The sequence below is a fragment of the Dendronephthya gigantea genome, unplaced genomic scaffold (assembly GCF_004324835.1).
Source record: "Dendronephthya gigantea isolate DGI-Jeju-01 unplaced genomic scaffold, DenGig_1.0 000004F, whole genome shotgun sequence".
NCBI classification, from domain to species: Eukaryota; Metazoa; Cnidaria; class Anthozoa; order Malacalcyonacea; family Nephtheidae; genus Dendronephthya; species Dendronephthya gigantea.
Genome location: NW_021163014.1, coordinates 3,978,304 through 3,998,922, shown reverse-complemented (window position 1 = coordinate 3,998,922; position 20,619 = coordinate 3,978,304). Strand labels below are relative to the sequence as shown.

At 37.3% G+C, this 20,619-nt stretch overlaps 2 protein-coding genes and 1 long non-coding RNA gene across 3 annotated transcripts in view; all 3 read left to right on the top strand.

Moving 5' to 3' along the window:
* The first annotated feature begins 2,609 nt into the window (after positions 1–2,609).
* LOC114515598 lies at positions 2,610–10,027 on the top strand. Its single transcript, XR_003686207.1, has 3 exons — positions 2,610–2,641; positions 7,806–8,299; positions 8,718–10,027. It is a non-coding gene; the product is annotated as an uncharacterized LOC114515598 (long non-coding RNA).
* Positions 10,028–11,568: 1,541 nt separating this feature from the next.
* On the top strand, positions 11,569–13,026 carry LOC114515593. The gene is made up of 2 exons (XM_028534883.1): positions 11,569–11,645; positions 11,773–13,026. The coding sequence occupies exons 1-2, from the start codon at positions 11,630–11,632 to the stop codon at positions 13,002–13,004; spliced, it is 1,248 nt and encodes a 415-aa protein (XP_028390684.1). The 5' UTR covers positions 11,569–11,629; the 3' UTR covers positions 13,005–13,026.
* A 3,873-nt stretch (positions 13,027–16,899) lies between these two features.
* LOC114515592 (cubilin-like) overlaps positions 16,900–20,619 on the top strand; it is a 36,345-nt gene continuing 32,625 nt past the window's right edge. The window contains exons 1-5 of the mRNA XM_028534882.1: positions 16,900–16,988; positions 19,200–19,253; positions 19,613–19,660; positions 19,978–20,123; positions 20,397–20,598. Of these exons, the coding sequence (XP_028390683.1) occupies positions 19,202–19,253; positions 19,613–19,660; positions 19,978–20,123; positions 20,397–20,598 (448 nt within the window). The 5' untranslated portion in view covers positions 16,900–16,988; positions 19,200–19,201. The remainder of the gene's footprint in view (positions 16,989–19,199; positions 19,254–19,612; positions 19,661–19,977; positions 20,124–20,396; positions 20,599–20,619) is intronic.

Below are 20,619 nucleotides of genomic sequence, written 5' to 3'. Positions count from 1 at the left end.
CAGTATTAATTTAGTTTATTTATTTATACAATGTTTTATTTATTTATATCTACACAAAAAAGGATTATGCATCAAACAACGAAAAGGTATGTACATAAATCTTATAGGGCCCTGTCTACAATTTAACTGGCTTTAATAATATATTTGCATGTGTATCTACATAAATAATATGCAAATATATGTCACATGCGTTGCCATTTGCCTTTGCATTCCGAGCCTATCGGCTTTCTACTTATAAATACTTATGTGCTAAAGCTTGTAATTGCGAATTATCTGACAATATTCTTTAAACTTTAACGTTGGACTATGTTTTATATATATTCACTCCCTGAATGATTTCTATATTAAGCGATTGAATTTTGATACGGCATGTCACAACACAATCTCATAATTTATAATTCTACATGTACAATACAAACATATGGTAGCATACAGGTGAAAATATTTGAAAGTTTCTCATTTGGCTTAGGGTTGTACAAATAGTTTCGTTAAATATGATTCAGCTACAACTTTGAACTAAAAAAGACAGGGCTACACAATAGCCCTGAAAATCGTAATGAGCGTGATAACTCTGGATAACTCTAACATTGACCTTATCATGATGATGATAAGCTTAACATTCTCCTTATCATTTGATAATTTTGAGCAAAGCTCTCTTTATTATTGTATAAATGTGTACCAAAAGGCACTGAATAGTCACAATGCATATCGATGACTTATATTTATGATGATTCCTCTGATGTAAAGCCATAATATTTAAAAAATATAGCATCTTAACATTGACCTTATCATTATGCTAATTAGCTTAACATTCACCTTATCATTTGATAATTTTGAGCAAAACTCTCTTTATTATTGTATAAATGCGTACCAAATGGCACTAAATAGTCACAATGCATATTGATGACTTATATTGATAATGATTCCTCTGATGTAAAGCCAAAGTATAGAAAAAATATAGCATGTTAACATTGACCTTATCATTATATTTTGTTGTATAATGTTCACTCCCCCCTGGTAAATGGTTCTTTTGCAACAAATAGACTCCTTAAGTAGATAAGTTGAAAATAATGGGAAAATAAAAGTGGCATCTTAACATTCTACTTATCATGTAGTGTGGACGCGGACGGGGACGGTGACAGGGACGGGGACGGGGACGCGGACGCCAAGACTATAGCAATAGCTCTCTTGCACTAAAGTGCAGGCGAGCTAAAAATCAAAGATAAATAAATATAATATTCACATGTACCAAATAATGCCCTTCTTCGTCCATTCTCCGTCGATATTTTTCGTGTCAAAAATAAAAGTGCAAGCTTGTTTTTGTTCAAAAATATGAGAGTTGGACCGTTACCACGGCAACGGTCTAATACTGGGGGATTCCAGACCGGCAAAGAACCAATCAGCGCACGCCATTTTAGTCACGAGACCGCGTGCCATATAATAATGTTTATTATGTTCACTGTATGATACCAGATCAAAGTTAGTTTGCATTGTGTATAGTTTTACTACAAATGGGAAAAGTGGGCAAGCTCTGCTATTTCTGGTTTCTATTTTCCCACAATTGACATTTAAATATGTAAATATAAATATAAATTATAAACCATGTAGCCATTCTCCCATTGAAAAGTGAAAATAAAATGTCTGATCTTAGCCAAAACAGAACTATTGACCAAGTAAAAGCAATCCTATATGCAGAATACTAGTTCATATCACTTTGTTATGGCTTTTGCCAAAATTATTAAACCTCAGCTAAAAATTTCAGCTTGATACACATACATACTGAAGGATACAGGGTTAAATAAAATGATGCAAATGCCTGGCAAGTGCAAAGATCTTGCAACAAGATGTTGAAATATATCATTTTGGCACAAAAATTAACGATTGCGAAACAACTGCACTTATAAATTACGTATTAAAAAAAATTGATGTAAATAAACTCTGATCCATTATTATAAGCGTGAAGCTCGGAAACAGGAAGCTTTATGTACATCTTCTGTGCAAGTAGTAGTAAAAATTAACCAGAGAGGTGCTGAAATCACCTAACGCTCGCCTGCACTGTTTGTCTAGAATAAGGCTAAACTCTGTATGAAAGGTATCTGTATGAAGCACAAATTACCGATCTTTTTATTACAAATTACAAGGCTAAAATCCGCGTTGGAAGGTAATATTAAGCACAAACTTCAGATATTAGTTGTGACCTCAGAATTACTGGCCAAAACTGGCCTCGGAATTACATTAGTTTTATTTGTGACCAATACTTCTTCCGTTTCTCGCAATCCGCGCACGTGATATCAACAGGTAAGTTAACGGACCAGGCAAAAGTCCCTGCTTTAAGCCGGGCGCACACACAACGATTTTACGGTAGTTGGTCCATTCAGGTTTAGACATATAGGCTGCCCTTGCCCAGACATGTTTTCCTTCTCGCGGCGCTCGCGCCTCGCGCGTGTACGCGAGTCTACTTGGTCTAATCTGACCAAGTATAGATTGCCAGTCGCCACATTTTGATGAAAACATCCATCTAGACAATCTAGACAGGAATCGGCCGACTAAAATCGTTGTGTGTGCGCCTAGCTTTATGAAATAAACAAGATTGGATTTTTATATCTACACAAAAAAGGATTATGCATCAAACAACGAAATGGTATGTACATAAATCTTATAGGTGCTTTAATAATATATTTGCTTGTGTATCTACATAAATAATATGCAAATATATGTCACATGCGTTGCCATTTCCTTTGCATTTCGAGCCTATCGGCTTTCTACTTATAAATACTTATGTGCTAAAGCTTGTAATTGCGAATTATCTGACAATATTCTTTAAACTTTAACGTTGGACTATGTTTTATATATTTTCACTCCCTGAATGATTTCTATATTTAAGTCATTTAATAAGCGATTGAATTTTGATACGGCATGTCACAACACAATCTCATAATTTATAATTGTACATGTACAATACAAACAAATGGTAGCATACAGGTGAAAATATTTGAAAGTTTTTCATTTGGCTTAGGGTTGTACAAATAGTTTCGTTAAATATGATTCAGCTACAACTTTGAACTAAAAAAAACAGGGCTACACAATAGCCCTGAAAATCGTAATGAGCGTGATAACTCTGGATAACTCTAACATTGACCTTATCATGATGCTAATAAGTTTAACATTTGCCTTATCATTTGATAATTTTGAGCAAAGCTCTCTTTATTATTGTATAAATGTGTACCAAAAGGCACTGAATAGTCACAATGCATATCGATGACTTATATTTATGATGATTCCTGTGATATGTAAAACCATAATATTTAAAAAATATAGCATCTTAACATTGACCTTATCATTATGCTAATTAGCTTAACATTCACCTTATCATTTGATAATTTTGAACAAAATTCCCATTATTTTTGTGTAAATGTGTACTAAATGTCACCATATAGTCAAAAGACATATTGATGAGCTATATTTATGATGAATCTTCTGATGCAAAGCCAAAATATTTAAAAAATATAACATCTTAACATTGACCTTATCATTATGCTAATTAGCTTAACATTCACCTTATCATTTGATAATTTTGAGCAAAACTCTCTTTATTATTGTATATATGTGTACCAAATGGCAATAAATAGTCACAATGCATATTGATGACTTATATTGATAATGATTCCTCTGATGTAAAGCCAAAGTATAGAAAAAATATAGCATTTTAACATTGACCTTATCATTATATTTTGTTGTATAATGTTCACTCCCCCCTGGTAAATGGTTCTTTTGCAACAAATAGACTCCTTAAGTAGATAAGTTGAAAATAATGGGAAAATAAAAGTGGCATCTTAACATTCTACTTATCATGTAGTGTGGACGCGGACGGGGACGAGGACGGGGACGAGGACGGGGACGGGGACGGGGACGGGGACGGGGACGGGGACGGGGACGGGGACGGGGACGGGGACGGGGACGGGGACGGGGACGGGGACGCGGACGCGGACGCGGACGCGGACGCGGACGCGGACGCGGACGGGGACGGGGACGGGGACGGGGACGGGGACGCGGACGCGGACGCCAAGACTATAGCAATAGCTCTTTTGCACTAAAGTGCAGGCGAGCTAAAAATGCCACCAAAGTAGATTCAAAAACAAATGTAAGTCTTACAAGTGCGAGTCGGAGTCGATATTCCCCCTTTTTAGCGACTAACAGCATCCCCAAACTGAAAAAAGGCAGTTGTTCCTTCACGTCAGTGAAAAACTATCAATGTTCGGTTGAAAAAATACGAAAAAATCACAAGAAAAATTAAAATAAAATTGAAAACAGCCGGAGGGAGAAGGAGTGCGCCTGAAGCATTGTATCGCGGTTGTCAGTGGTAATTGCCATGACCTCTTCGGACCATATCTGGCGTCAGCACGAAAAAATCCGCCATGTTTCTTGCTTCACTTTTTTGACAGGTGCCGGTCCTCCAGGAATTATTATATAGCTCAGTGGGGTTGACTACCTCACGGGCGTTCTTTGTGGGTGACATTAATACATTTGGTATGCGGTTGTTCACACAAACTCGTTATTTCTTCGTAAATAATGGTAGCATGTTCGTATTGAGATTGCAAAACAGATCGGCGGCACAGAACTTTAAGGTGGCTCCCCACAGTTTTAAGAATATTGAAAACTTGTGGTTTTGATTTAAAATTTAGCACGAGATTTCTTGCTAAGGAAAAGAAATTTCCCAGATATATTAACTAACATTCTAACAGTCGGAAATTGCCCATAAGCATGACGTCATTACCGTTGTTATGGTAACAATAGCGATTCAATATGCCCGCCATTTTGCCTATTCACGCATTTTACTCGAAAACAAGTTCGGTTACCCCAATTTTTTATTTTATAAAAAGTTTTCTTACAAAAAAAAAATTTGAGCAAGTTTAAAAAAATTCTATAGAGCGAAAAAATTTCTATAACGAAAAATCAAGTTTTTTAATTTTTAATAAATTTGGCTCTATAGAATTTTTTTTAACTGGTTCAAATTTTCCATTTTTTTGTAAGAAAACGTTTTATAAAATAAAAAATTGGGGTAACCGAACTTGTTTTCGAGTAAAATGCGTGAATAGGTAAAGTGTCGGCCATATTGAATCGCCATTGTTACCATAACAACGGTAATGACGTCATGCTTATGGGCAATTTCTGACTGTTAGAATGTTGGTTAATATATCTGGGAAATTTCTTTTCCTTAGCAAGAAATCTCGCGCTAAAATCTTAAATCAAAACCACAAGTTTTCAATATTTTAAAAAATTGTAGGGAGCCACCTTAAATACTTTTGTATGCGTGTTATTTTAAGTATTTACAGTGTCTATTCACATCCTCAACTATTTTGCTGATGCACATTTGGATTTAATATGCATCTTTGGATCTTTGTATTCATTTCACTGGGTGAGATTATTTTTTACGAACTTAAGATTTTACAAAACTATTACAAAATGTTGAGGTGCAATACTTCTCAACTACAATAAAAATTTATGTCATAAAATTCTATCTATATACCCACTTCTATATATAACTCTGACTATCCCCTACGTTACCAACCAAAAATAATATTTGCATCCAGTACGTAGCACCGGCAAAATGTTATTCAAAACATTACTGTCAGGTGGCATGATGTGACAGATGCCCCATAAGTGACACATCCCTGTATAGCCCAAACTATCTTATGCATGGTTTATTGTTTTGACTGATTGGAATAGACCAGGGCTAAGAAAAAAGTACTTGTGGTTCCGACTTCCCAACCAATCCTATTTTTTTCTGCCAATCAACCCACATTTTTTGACATCATTGATGGTGCAACCCTATTTTATTTGGGTGGTTGCAGGTTGCTCATACAGTGTATTGCAGGTTGTTCATAGAGTTCACAATATGAAACCGGAACCACAGGGTTTTTTGGGCCCCAGCATTATCTAATTACAGTAAAACATGTCTTGTAATGCTTGACCATAATCCAACATGAAACAGCTGGCATGAAAAAATTGGCCACAAGCATCACAACCAATCCAGTCATCCCCATCATCTTCTTTACAAACTTTGCAAAGTGAATTGTTTCTTCTGTTTAAAAAAAAATATTATATTTCCACAAGCAATATGCCCAAATGTATCATCAAACAATTTCCTCCTCAACTGGTGGGAGAGTATGCAACAGTTAATGGGGTTTTTATAATAACAAAACTACAGTATCTGCTACATAGTCACCGAAGAGGGATAAACCATGTTAATTCCTATATCAACCTGGTTAATACCTATTCTGTGACGTAGTGACAATTTTTTATAAATCACTCTGTGAATTTGCTATTTCGAAATTTAATACAACTTTAAAAAAGTAACTACCTTATCTATAAGCCAACCAGGAACAAAATTTTTGTGTACAACTGACTTTATTTCCTTGAACATGATGCTATAGCCAGGGGGGAGTAATGTGCACATGTCTGATATGTTCAGTTTCACGGGTCCAAATTCCAGTACTGTACCTGTGTTCTGAGACCCATTCTTGCACGCGTAAATAATTCTTTTGTATGGCGAGAGGTATTTTGTTGTGGACGAGCTTGATCATGTCTTCAATTTCCATTAGCAAATCACAGCTGAAAAGAAACTGTATTTAATATGCTCATTCCATAAACTCTGTATTGGCTAAATCTCTTTATTATATGTGTATAGAGATTTATGCACAGCAGATTGATGAAATAAAAATCGTATTTCACTGTGCAAGTTAATTTAATGCAATTTGATTGGACGTACGATGTTTTTCACGTGTAAAAAAAAGGCCATACACGGCTTTTGATTGGGCGTACGATATTCTTCACACGTGAAAAATTGTCGTATGTCATTTTGGCGGCAATTTGTTTAAATTTTCTTTCAAGATGGGCTCGAGATATAGGAGTGAGATTCAAAACATAATTCTCATATTCAAGATATTTTTACATTCAGCACATTCTCAAATCTTTCGGAAAGAATGTCTAACTTCTATTGAACAAAATTACAAAGAAACTGAACGGTAATAAATATGTTTTCATGCATAAAGTTTCGATTTTGTTGCTCGCTGTGTTTTTGTATAGTAAAAGCGTGTCGTTGTCAAATTGATCTCTATACACATTTAATAAACAAATTACTTCATGGTTGGCTCGTTTGTACGATTTTTATTACGCACTCGTTGCGAAGGATCGCAAACTCACTCGTTCGCTGCGCTCACTCGTTCGTATTGCGATCCTTCACAACTCGTGCATAAAAATCGTACGCACTCGCCAACCATGAAGTAATCTCTATTTATGTGCTTTTCTCATTCTATATCTGAGATAACGCAGGGCTAAACGTTAAAGATTAAATTAATTGTTAAAGAATCTTATTCTCAATTTTGGGTTCAGGTATTCTGTAATCTGGGCAATAACTGAGTATAACGATATAGATACAAGCATTACAGAGACTTAAAAATGAAAGTATATGCACCTGTTTTTGAGTAATGGTTTTGTGTCAGGATCGAATAACTCTTCATTGGGTGGGTCCAGAGTAAGATCAATGAATGGGTGCTCTTTCTTGTACAAGTAATTCCTGTAAAAGAAGATCAATCAAATTTGTTGTAACAGCGATATAATAGTTGTTTTCTGTATTGTAGGTGGGGAAGAGTCATTTAATTTTTTAAAAGAAATTTTCACCTTATCTTCATTTGTGTTGATATTTGTTGGTGAAACGATCTTCTTCCATTTTTTCCTAAGAGACAACTTCTTATGAAATACTTTATGGTAATCTGTTGATGTAATTTTCAATTTCTTCTTTTCAGGGCTACTTCTTAGAAAAAGTCCATCTACCTTTGGACAAGTTGAGCGAAGTGCCACTTGTAGATTGTCAGCAATGTTTATCGCGACTCGAAGCATCTTCGCATCTTTTACCAAAAACGAGATATTCTTCAGTCCAGAGAGCTTATCTTGAAACTGTCTCTTGAGTGTCGCAAGAGTGCCGGGTTCTATACTGGTGAGGTGAAATTGTTTGCAGACAAAGACTGATTGCTTCCAAGTGCTTGCAAGTCCGGTGGTGATCCCTCTGGAGTTACGTCTGGAGTTCAGGTGGATCTACTGTTTTCTTTATGGAAGTTGGTGGATTGATTAGCAAACCGTCAGTATCTAGTGTAATGAAGATGCTCTCTCGATAGGCCAAAGGCAAGCTCGAAAATTGCCACTTGGAAAAGAAATTAAAGATCGCAAAGAAATGCTTGCATGGAAAAGTGGATTGCCTCCAAGATTCGCATGTGCAGCTCGGAAATGAGAATTGAACCAGGTAGCTCAGTTTCTTGTTTGAACTTTTGACCAGAAACTTCCCTTGTTGATCGTTTAAACAAGTAATGTCCTTTTCCTGGATCTCCTGGGCGGCGAATTTATTTTTAAGACAATGTTTAACGAAGTTTGGTGGACGGTTTTGCAGGTAGTCAGGAACAATCGCGTTGTACTTTCGGTATGAACCACTCAAACGTAAGTTAGCACTTAGGTAGGTTTGATATGAATCTGGCAGGAAAGAACATACAATCATGACGACGATGCGGTAGTCGTACTTGAATAGCCTGTTCATAGACTCGACTCCGTTATTGGTATTGACGATGTTTAATGCTTGTGATTTTCAAAAGGCGTGACACCAGCGAAAATGACAAGCGATCCACGTTTTTTCCACATAACTTCTCACATTTCCCTTTGTTTTATAGAGCATTGATTGGCGAAGCTTGGTTAACTCGTCGTTATACTGCGCCTCTGTTGCAACTCTGCCAATTGTTGTCATTGATTTCTGGAGAAACTCTTGCTCACTCTGATCAAGCCCGTTTTTCCCCAATCTGACCCAACGCTGGATTGCCTGCTGACGGTGGAAATCACAGATATATGCAATAACACCAGGAAAGCACATTTCGATCGCCCCAATTTCAGGGGCTGAAAAATCCACCATAAAGTATTTTGGACTCCAGTCCCGGTTCCATCCTCGCAAGATCCCCAAGGCTTCGGATATGGAAATTTCGTCCTCGTGTTGACACATAAACTCAGCAACTACTTTGTAGCCAACGTTGGTGTTTACGCACAAGAAGAACAACGGCATGGCATATTTCGTGGTTTTGTACGTCGCGTCAAGGAGGACAAGATCGCTTCCATATTTCAGAAGAAGTTTTCGTTGCCACTCTTCGTGATGAACAAAAAAAAAATTATCGCTCTCGTTAGTGGGCACGCTGGCACCAAAATAGTTCGGTTCGCCCTCTTGGGTTCGCAGGAAGAATCTTGTACATGGCGAAGACTTTTTTAAATCAGTTATTTTTCGAAGAAGAGACTCTTGGTCATCGTTGCAGTATTTTCCAGCGGCAATAGCTTTTGAAATATGATTTCGTAGGTCATTGGAACTCGGATAGTATCTGCGATTTGTTTTCCTTGGCCACGTGTGTTTCGGAGCACCAGAAAGTAGCTCTTTTTCCACGAATTCGTGCAGACATCGTTTAACCTCCTTTACACCAGTGACATTTTTCTTTGCGAGATCATAGATTCGTTCGATGATTCTTTTGTGAATTACTTGGTTTACCGACGAACTTTCTCCAACTGGATGCCCTGAATGCTCCTTGCTTAAAGGGATTTTCAAGTAGTGTCGTGTAGATGTCTTTAACGCCTCATTTGAACCCAGTTTTTTTTTAAGCTCTTCTGGCGTTTTCTCTTTGGCCATTCGGATGCTGTTAGGAGTAGGCAAATCATTTGGTAATTCAAATTCGTCGAATACTTCAATATGCCGTAGTTGTACAGCAACCGAACAATTTAGTTTTCGCGTTCCTTGTAATTTTATTCGACGATTCCTTCCATAGTTGTGCTCGTGTACAGGCTTTGGCTTCCAACTACCTCTCGCATCCTATATATAGACTTTGGTAATGAAAAAAAAAATAATTGTGTAAAAAATAATTGTAAAAAAATGCGTTGTACCTTTTCAGAACCATGTAAACAGTGTCTGATCTCTGCTCCAACGATCACAAAAGGATTCCAAAAATCGAAACAGGTACATTTCCGCGCTTGTGCTCGAAAATTGGAGACGCTAGGAAAATCATTGGATAAGCATTCAGTACGATAAAATGCACAACGATGATAGTGTATTTTTTTCGAAGTACAAGCCATAATATACATTAATAATGGCAATAATATACTGAGTGTATAAATATAATTTAAGAAAATGATATTTTACCTGTTTCAGAATATCTTTTATGCCCCTTCGGTCTGAAATGTGATTCTGTCGTCACGAAACATGTCGAGCTCAACGCCAAATACTGTTCGATAAACAGTATAACTTCCTCGTAATTCTCTCCGTTAACATAACCATAACAGTAAGATCCTTAAGGCTATTCGAAAATCTTGTAAAATCTTTTTTAAAAAGTCTACAAGTGTAGTCGAAGGTGAAGCAAGTGTTCTCAAAGAAGACACCGCGGATTCTGGTATCTATAGTGTTGATACAGATTCAACTGTCGGCTCTGATGATTCGGCTAATACGAAGAGAAACATAAACAGTTTCTGTAACTGGGAGATATCAACTGAACTCCCTGGGTAGCCCACTGCACACGAGTACAAGTTTATATGTCGTAAAGGAAGTAAATTTCTTCAACCGCAAATGTGGGTAAGGGTAAAACGAGGAAGCGGAATGGCGGAAGCGGAATGACGGAAGCGGGATGAGGGGTAAAACGCGGAAGCGGAAAAAAGGGTAAACGCGGAAAAGAGGGTAAAACGCGGAAAAGAGGGTAAAACGTGGAAAAAAGGGTAAAACGCGGAAAAAAGGGTAAAACGCGGAAAAGAGGGTAAAAAAAAAGGGGCGGGAGGGGGGAAAAAAGGGTAAAACGCGGAAAAGAGGGTAAAACGCGGAAAAAAGAGTAAAACGCAGGAAAGCGCTTGCCGTGCGGCGTGCGTGAACCTTAAGCCTGGTTTCCATAGACGCCGACGTGGCCCGTGGGCAAAGTATTATTCGGTGATTATTGTCTTTTACTGACGAGTGAAATCTTTTGTCTTAAGCTTTCTGAAATCATTTTCTCCTCAGATGATTACGGACAATGAGTTGGCGACAGGTCGGCGTCATATGGAAACCAGGCTTTAGTTAAACAAGGTTCGAAATATATCGAGAATTTATACAGATATAGCTACAGACATATATTAGTATGTTTCAATTTTGTAGAGGAGGCACACTATATTTTGAGCCCGTCGTATGGAATTAATCTGCTGGAATCTGGATTGCCTGTCTCATGTGTGTGCTCTTCCTATTTGTGGTAGACCAGGTAGGGCCCTCAAGACACATCACATACTTAGGTGCCAGGTGGCACACAAAAAGGTCAGCTTATTGAGTTTTGTGATAATTGGTAGTAGACGTACAGAACTGATTTGAATACACTATCACTGTTTAGTATACACCCGACTCTTGTCTATTACAAATCCTACATTCTCATTGGCCACTCAACCATTGTCTATTCGTGATGGTGCACGTTTGGGAAAAATCAAAACAAACATGAAAAATATGGCAGTAAACTCTTGTTTTGCCGAGGTTTCTGAGGAATTTTTAGAGAGTTTGATCGAGAATTCTGTCCCTGCAAAAACTAAACAGGCTACAAAATATGGCATGAAAATTTTTAATGGTAAGGAACGAAATAGAAAACCGTATTTTATTAATAAATCTGCTTTTATTCGGCGCTCACGAGTGGTTAAATAGGCCTAAATTCACAACATTTTCGTCAATTTGCACTATAAAAACTGTATTTTTAGAATGGTTTGCCGCACAGTCTAAATTCACTACACCAATGGAACAAATGGCCAAAGACGAGCTTTGTCAGTGCCTCCAAATATTTTATGCCGCTGCAAGACAAAGAGACGGTAGCGAATTTAAAGTTACTACGCTTCGCAGTATACGTTCAGCGATTGACAGGCATTTAAAACAAGCACCAAACAACAAGCCTTGGTCGATAATTGCTGACCCTGCATTTGAGAAAGCCAACAAAACCCTGAATGCTATTTGTAAGAAACAGACGAGGGAAGGAAAAGTCGGAGCAATTGTCCACAAAGCTGCAATCACGCCAGAACAACTGGAAAAATTGTATGAAAGTGGCCAGCTTGGCAACAGCGACTCGCAAAATCCTCGTCAGCTCATGCAAACAGCTTGGTTTTATATTACCCTCTATTTTGGTAAACGAGGCCGAGAAAATCTAGGAAAACTTACCAAACAGATGCTGGTCCTTCGCTCAACAACACAAGCACGCCGATACTACGAGCTCCATCGCGAAGCGTTAATTTCAACAAAAAACCACCAAGGCGGTCTGAACGACAACATCGACGAAGCTGACGGCAAAATGTTTGAAGTTCCCAATTCACGTCGTTGTCCAGTTAAAACCGTAGAAAACTTAATGAAGCACCTTAATCCAAATCACGACGCTTTGTTTCAACGGCCAAGAGAAATTTGTGCCAAGTTTCATGTAGACAGTGATGAAGTTTGGTTCTGTAATTCTCCCCTTGGTATAAACACGCTCGTGAATCTACTCAAGACAATGTCGAAAGCCGCCGGGATAGTCCCCCACCTAACAAATCATTGCATTCGAGCTACGTCTGTCACAGTTTTGTCCGACCACAATATAGAGGCAAGACACATCAAAGCCGTTACTGGTCACAAATCTGACTTCTCCATTCAGTCGTACAGCGCGAGAGCATCTTTCGAACAAAAGGAAAACATGTCGAATATCCTAAGTCGCTTCGTCTCGGGCGAGAGTAATCCTTCCATTCAGTCTAGCCACTGCAGCTCTACTTACAGCAAGTCAGACCTTATGCAAACATCATCCGCAAAGTCGACGTCTTCAGCACCTGAAATGACTGATCGAGCTAGCCCTGATGTCCAGTTTCGCATAGAAAACCAAGCCACAAATATCCAGATGCAAGCTCCACAATCGTTCAATTTCCATGGCTGCACAGTGTCAATCTTTAACAACAACTACACCAGACAAGAATGATCGTTCCCACTTTCCCGTTGAACTTTTCTTCCCTTGGTAGTTTTTTCGTTTATAACATTTAAGAAGAAATCTTACTTACGAACGTTTTTTGGGCATTTTAAAACCAAACTGTTTGCTTCTGACCGTTGATCTCGCGTGTATTATACGTATTGTTTACATGTCATTTTATGTCGCGTGAGTGACGTTCGCGCGACCGTATAAAATTAAATTAATTAAATTATTTTTCGGTGTAATTGTGGTGTATCGATTATTTTCTCGAATTTAATATATCTAGGTACAGGGTGTATACTAAAACAATTAGACAACTCGCCTTCGTTGTCCATGAACGAATAGTCAACTCAGGCTTCGCCTTCGTTGACTATTCGCTCATAGACAACTCGGACTCGTTGTCTAATTGTTAAATGGTGGATACAGTGAGCACAATTCACAAATATTTACCACATAGGCATTACATTGGTAGCCATATGCAGCTACATACAGTGCAGTCTATTAAGACAAACAATGTAATCTACTGATATCAATACAGCCTTCGGGGGTAGAAATAAAATTAAAAATATATAGTTTGTTTGTAGGTAATGTCGTAATGAAATATCCTATGCTATAAAGATAATGCTACCAAATGCTACCCAGTCCTGCAATTCAAAAGGGTCATATGGTGAATAACAGCAAGTTTACATGAAATTGATAAACATCAATGCCCATAAAATAAGATAAAGTGACAGTAATACCAGATGAAAGCAAAGTGTTTGTCCAGAAAATGCAGATTATATGCTTAAAACTTATGAAGTTTTAATCAAAGTTACCATAAAAATAAGAGTGACTGTGATTGACTTTCTCCACTCCTCAACATTTCAAATATTGAATATGACTACCATACATCCCATTATCAATTTGGCTACCATAACCTCTAATTTTTAAAATGTAGTCAGTTCAAATCTTAAGCATAATAAAAATAATAAAATTAAAATATTTACTGACATATCATAATTTTAATATTATCATAATTAAGTCTTAATTACAGTGGTATAAATATTATTAATAATTCATTACCGGATTTAAAATGAATGACAATTAAAAATCATAAAAACTGATGAGATAAAGCTGAGTCGGTAAATATTTTAAACCTTTTGAATTGCAGAACTGGATACCATCAGTATATTACATTGTTTGTCTTAATAGACTGTACTGTATGTAGCTGCATATGGCTGCTAATGTAATATACCTGTGAGGTAAATATTTGTAAATTGTGCTCACTGTCTAAACCATTGACAGTGTATTCAAATGAGTTCTGTGTACCACCAATTATCACAATAACTCAATGAACTGATCTTTTTGTGTGCCATCTAATATGTGTTGTGTCTTGAGGAGTTGAAGCCGGGCTCTACCTGGTCAGGCTGGTCTACCACAAATAGGAAGAGCACACACATGAGACAGGCAATCCAGAGTCCAGCAGGTTAATTCTATACGACGGGCTCAAAATATAGTGTGCCTCCTCTACAAAATTGAAACATACTATTAATATATGTCTGTATGCTTCACCTTAGCTGGCTAATATGTATCAGTAATAGTACATTACTTAGTTACCTCGCATTTGTAGCATGTAAATTAGTTATATTATCTAAGGAGAAAATGATTTCAGAAAGCTTAAGACAAAATATTTCACTCATCAATAAAATACAATAATCACCGACAATAATACTTTGCCCACGGGCCACGTCGGCGTCTATGGAAACCAGACTTAAGGTTCACGCACGCCGCACGGCAAGCGCTTTCCCGCGTTTTACTTTTTTTCGCGTTTTACCCTTTTTCTGCGTCTTACCCTTTTTTCCCGCGTTTTACTTTTTTTCGCGTTTTACCCCTTTTTCCGCGTGTTACCCTCTTTTCCGCGTTTTACCCTTTTTTCTGCGTTTTACCCTCTTTTCCGCGTCTCACCCTTTTTTCCGTTTTTTACCCTTTTTTCTGCGTCTTACTCTTTTTTTCCGCGTTTTACCCTTTTTTCCGCGTTTTACCCTTTTTTCCGCGTTTTACCCTTTTTTCCGCGTTTTACCCTTTTTTCCGCGTCTACCCTCTTTTCTGCGTTTTACCCTTTTTTCCGCTTCCGCGTTTTACCCCTCATTCCGCTTCCGTCATTCCGCCTCCGCCATTCCGCTTCCGCGTTTTACCCTTACCCACATAATTATACCGTCTTCGGAAGTGCTTAAAAGTTTCGATGAGTGCAAACTCGTGCATTTTCAATATTAAGATATTTTCGTATTTCGCAGACCGGCATGTCTATTATTCAAATCGTGCCTTCATGCATGTAATCGATAGCGCCGGAAATGGTACTTGTCACTTGCCAAGAGTGTAAAAAAATACACTTTGAAGCAGTCACATGAGCCAGGTTACCCGAGATTTAACGAAGCCTGAGATGATTTTTTAATAACAAGTTCTTTTTAAACCAAACTAGCACATGCTATTGTTAGGATGTCTACACGATTACCAGGTCATGTTATTTACCCATTTCAATACCCCAAAGGTTAAGCCCATTTTACGCTGCCTTACATCACAGCTGCAAAGAATATCATTTAATTACACTCTTTGGCAAGTGACAAGTGCCATATGTCCTGACATGGGTTTGAAATGATACGATAGCAATGTTGCTTTATTATAATTTATACGTATCCTGTTTTGACTCAACTGAAAGTGTTGGTGATTTGATAATTTAAAACGCTTATACATGCATATGTTTATCAGTTTTTGATGCGCATTATTTCGAGCTTGTTTCTCGTTCTTTAGGTGGTTTCCTGCATGGAACCCCCGATTCCCAGAATCCCGGATTCCCCGAGTACCGAACTCCGATTCCATGATTACCGAGTTCCGATTCCCGGAATCCCGATTTTTAGTTTCGATTCCACGATTCCCGGATTCCCTGCTCCCATTTTAAAAGTGGCCATAGTCATTGTCTGACAAAGTTGATGTCTCACAATGCACCTGGGCTGAATCTTGATACAGATATCTTACCCATTCGACTTAAGCAAAAAGAAAAATAGGCAAAAAACTAACAGAAGGGAAGTCGGAGTCTATAGTGATTGTCTGACAAAGTTGATGCCTCACAATGCACCTGGGCTGAACCTTGATACAGATATCTTACCCACTCGACTTAAGCAAAAAGAAAAATAGGCAAAAAACTAACAGAAGGGAAGTCGGAGAAAGGCAGAGTTATATAAATTTTGCATTGAAACCTTGAAGCAAAGCAATGAAGCATTGGCCGTTTTCACACTAGAGACGCATAATGCATCTTCCCTAGTTATCCGTCTTCAGTATAAAGACCGACAACAAACGTATAATATGTTCAGTTTTTCGTGTCAGAGACGTATAACCAACGATAGTTCGTCTAGACGGATAATGCGTCTCCCGTGTGAAGACGGCACATAGACGAATAATTCTGGAAAATGAGACAGTGATAAAATAAACCAGACATTTTCATATAATCTATTCGCGCGAGTTTTCATCGACTTATTTGTCTGATTAGTTGTCCCTTCTTTATACTAGACAAAAAATATTAAAGACGCATTATGTGTCTCTATAGTTGGAAAATGGCCATTGTCTGAAAAGGACGCCTTACAGCTTTGCATTAGTGATTAGGAATTGTGTGATAAATACCAACCCTAAATATGTATATATTCCTTGCTAATTGCTATATACAGCAGCTAGTTTTTTGGTTCAAAAGCGAAAATGAAACGCAAACTAATGGAGATCTTAACGCAAGATTATTGCGCGCATTGGCTATTCTGCAGGGGATTTCCGCTGATCATTATGAATGACAAGCTAGAGATTTCGCTTGCAAATTAGCCAGACGTGTTATGTATCTTTAACGCAGGGGGGTCCCTAGGAGATTAAAATATAAGAAACTCAACTGATCAACAATGGCCTAAGACATATTTAAAATAATTCTTGCTTTACACTTTCAAACCAAAAGCAAGGTCTAAAGAAAACAGATTGAAGGTAAATATCAATATTTGTTTTTCGCGGCATATGACTAATTTCAATTAATTACTGATGGACCGAACTCGTAGATGAGTTAGGTACATTCCGAAGAACTTTAATGCTTTCTAGGCTTTACATTGCATATGATCCCGCAGTGGATTTAATTACCCTGTCTGCATTATTACTTGCTCTTTTTCGCAAGAATTTTGGCAAAAAGTTAAGCATGGCCCATAAAACGTTCAGTGCCAGCTATAGTTCCATATCAGTTTATGTGACTATACAAAGCGACACGACACCGAGCACGCTGCGTAAGCATTGAGTCATTCTAACATCACGCACTACGCCAAGTTTTAAACCAGCTCAAACGGAAATACCAAACTGAAATGCGAACAGAAGTTAAAAGTGCAACAAAAGCGAACCGAAAACCCCAACAAAATATTATTTTGAACATGGTGAGGCACATGAAGAAAGAACTAAACTAAACCTCATTCGATTGCTAGCAAGGTGAAAGTATTCTTTCATGACAATCATGTGATTTTGAATACAGTAAGACACTGAGTATGACCTTTACTGTGAATATCCTCGAAATATTCGAAGTATTCCGATGTGAATAAAAACGCACGCCATATTCTCACCCAGAATAAATTTTACGTTCGAATATAACGGAATATTGTGTGATTATTTTCCAAGGTAAGATATTCACACTTGATCATAATTATTATTATAAGTGTTGGTGAATGGATATAAAATAAACGAGACATTATTCGGTGTAAAGATTTTCCGGAACTGTTTACATACTGCGAAATATGTGTGTACAGCCTGGTGTAATTCCGCAATCGCGTGTTACAGTGTTAACCATTGACGATCTAGATTTTTATTATATATGGGTCATTGAGGCTTTATTTCGTGTCTTCACTCGACAAGGAACAGATTACAAAGAACTACTCTTTAACTTTAAAATTTACCTGTAGACTGTACCTTCCGCTATAGATTTTAATTAAAGTCCTATATGTGCATTAAAACACAGCACAGAGCCAAGTGTGAGTACCATACGTGATGTCTGGTTTCCATTTAGTTGTGAGGGTCGTGAATTAACTTGTGAAGGTGGCTGATGTGATATATTTATAGAATGTCTCAATGTGCAGCAGGAAGTCAACAATAACTTATTTTACTCAGAGTTGGTAGATATGCGTGTATTTAAGGGCAAATTGTTATTACCGCTATCAAGAAATCAAAGAAAGCAAAAGGCCAAGACCAAGAAAACAAATAACTCGTGTTATGTTGTTTGATCTACTAACCCTGATTTGAATACCGAAATCCATACAAATTTGCATACCGGATTATCTCTCATAAAATATGACTTGTTCACGGCAATTATACGATAAAATGGAGCCCATGCAGGCTTAATGCAAGTTTCCTTAATGTCATTTTGAAATATATTTTGCGCTAAGAAATATCGGCTCGAAAATCCTGAAGTGAATAAGTATTTATTCACCTACGAATTTAAGTTGGAAAGTTTGTGCAGATGTTTTGACTTGGTTCAACTTCTTGTGCAAAATAATATGCCTATCATATGCAGGCATAAAGAAATATATCGCGGCGGTAAAAATCTAGCGAAATCACACATTGATTCCCAGCCGTGTGTAATTATTCTTTTGTTCAAAGAGAATATAGCAAGACTGTCAACTGTCATGCCTGGGTTCACCTCGACCTCGAACTATTAAAAGTTGCCGGAATTAACTGCTCAATATATGGTATCAAAATCGGCCATAACACACACAAAAAAACTGTATGAGAAAAACGTACACGCCTAAAAACGATCAGGTTGATGCAACATTGATATGAACAGGATTGATCAATGTTGTGCTGCCCACATTGTTCAGAGTTGTTATCAACTTGGAACAATATTGTTACACCCGATTCAGTTCCAACAATATTGTTCAATGTTGATAACAACTCTGAACAATGTGGGCAGCACAACATTGTTCGATGCTGATGCAACAACCTGATGAGTTTTTAGCCGTGTACGCTTCTGTGGTTTGCCTCGACACAACATTTTAGTAATTTTGAAAAAGTCGGTGTTGGCTGCATGTATAGCTGTAGTGTAGTGTCGTATTAAACATTGCACACGTATATTTTCGACCGTACTAATTGCCTCTGATGATTGCTGAAAACATCGCTATATTCTTAGTAGAATTTGTTACATTTTTATCTCATGATATTTTTCAGTGATGTTTCTTTTCAAGCCAACTAAACTTCTTTTTTGCCTCGTATTCATTCTAGGTAAGTTCTAAAGCATGCTATTATAGTTAATTACACGCTTGACTTCAAAATTAATGTCGTTACGAAACAATATCTGTTGGTTATATAATTAAACCAAGCAGCATGCATTGATTGACGAAATAACATTAATATTCTTCAGTTTTATTCCTTTCAGTCGACTTGGTCAAGGGTGCTTACTTATGCTCAGTTACCAGGCACCTCTCTGCAGCCCCTGCCCCCTCCATATGTTTAATTCGTTTCAATTAGGCCCATTTGCACTCGAGAGTTGGGAAATTTTAGCTAGTATTATTCGCTGTCCCCGATCCCTTATCCCTTACGTCTATGATGAAAAAAAATAAATATAATCTTACTTTTTTTAGGCTCCACTACGGATTGTCAAGCAATACATTATACACTACCTAAGCAAGGTTATATTATAGTACTAAATTTAAATATAAATCTTTTTAAAACACTTCTTCAACATGTGCTAGACATTCATATATCTATACTCTCTATACATATAAGTGCTAAATGTCAGACGAGAAGATATTCTTTGTTGTATCAGAGAAATAATTGGAACATAAACATGGAATTAAATTGGTGTTAAACAATTCAGGATAATTAATAACTCACTCAATTTCGAAACGTGTGTTCGTGAAAAGTCGTATCTTATTGAAAACCTATACGACTCTACATCACATCGTTGTGACATAATGAATTTATTGTTACAAATATTACGTTGCAGTCTTGTGCGGGCAGAGCCATTTGTATACACCTGGTAGACTCAAAAGTCCTGGATATCCCAATCCATACCCGAACAACTTCGACTGCAATTGGACAATTTCTGCAAATGGCGGAAAGCATATTTTCATCCAGTTTTTTAATTTCTCGGTAGGTTTCATTCACCGTTGATTCGATTGTGTAGTAAAATTATGAAAGTTTTGAATTCGAGGAGGAATGATATTGACAAGCAATCGAACCAAATGTTTTGAAATGTTAGCTTGGTGTATTTTATGTGCTCTGGTCCTTTATTTATAATTACATCATTTTAGCCCTTTGTTAATCACTTTAGTCCTCAGATTCTTGTTCATTACTTTTTTGACGGTATCTCCGCGATTGTGAACTTTATGTTTCCATTATTGCTCTAAATTGCTTAACTTTCAGCTGGAAGATAACCCAAGGTGTGCATATGATTATTTGGAGGTTTATGACGGTGATTCCGTGCATTCAACGAGACTGGGACGATATTGTGGATACCAATTACCAGGAAATCTAACATCTTCTGGTTCTAATCTGTTTATCGTATTTCGCAGCGATAAAAATGTGGAATATAATGGATTCTCTTTTACTTATTCCGACACAATTGGTAAAATGTGTTTACTAATTT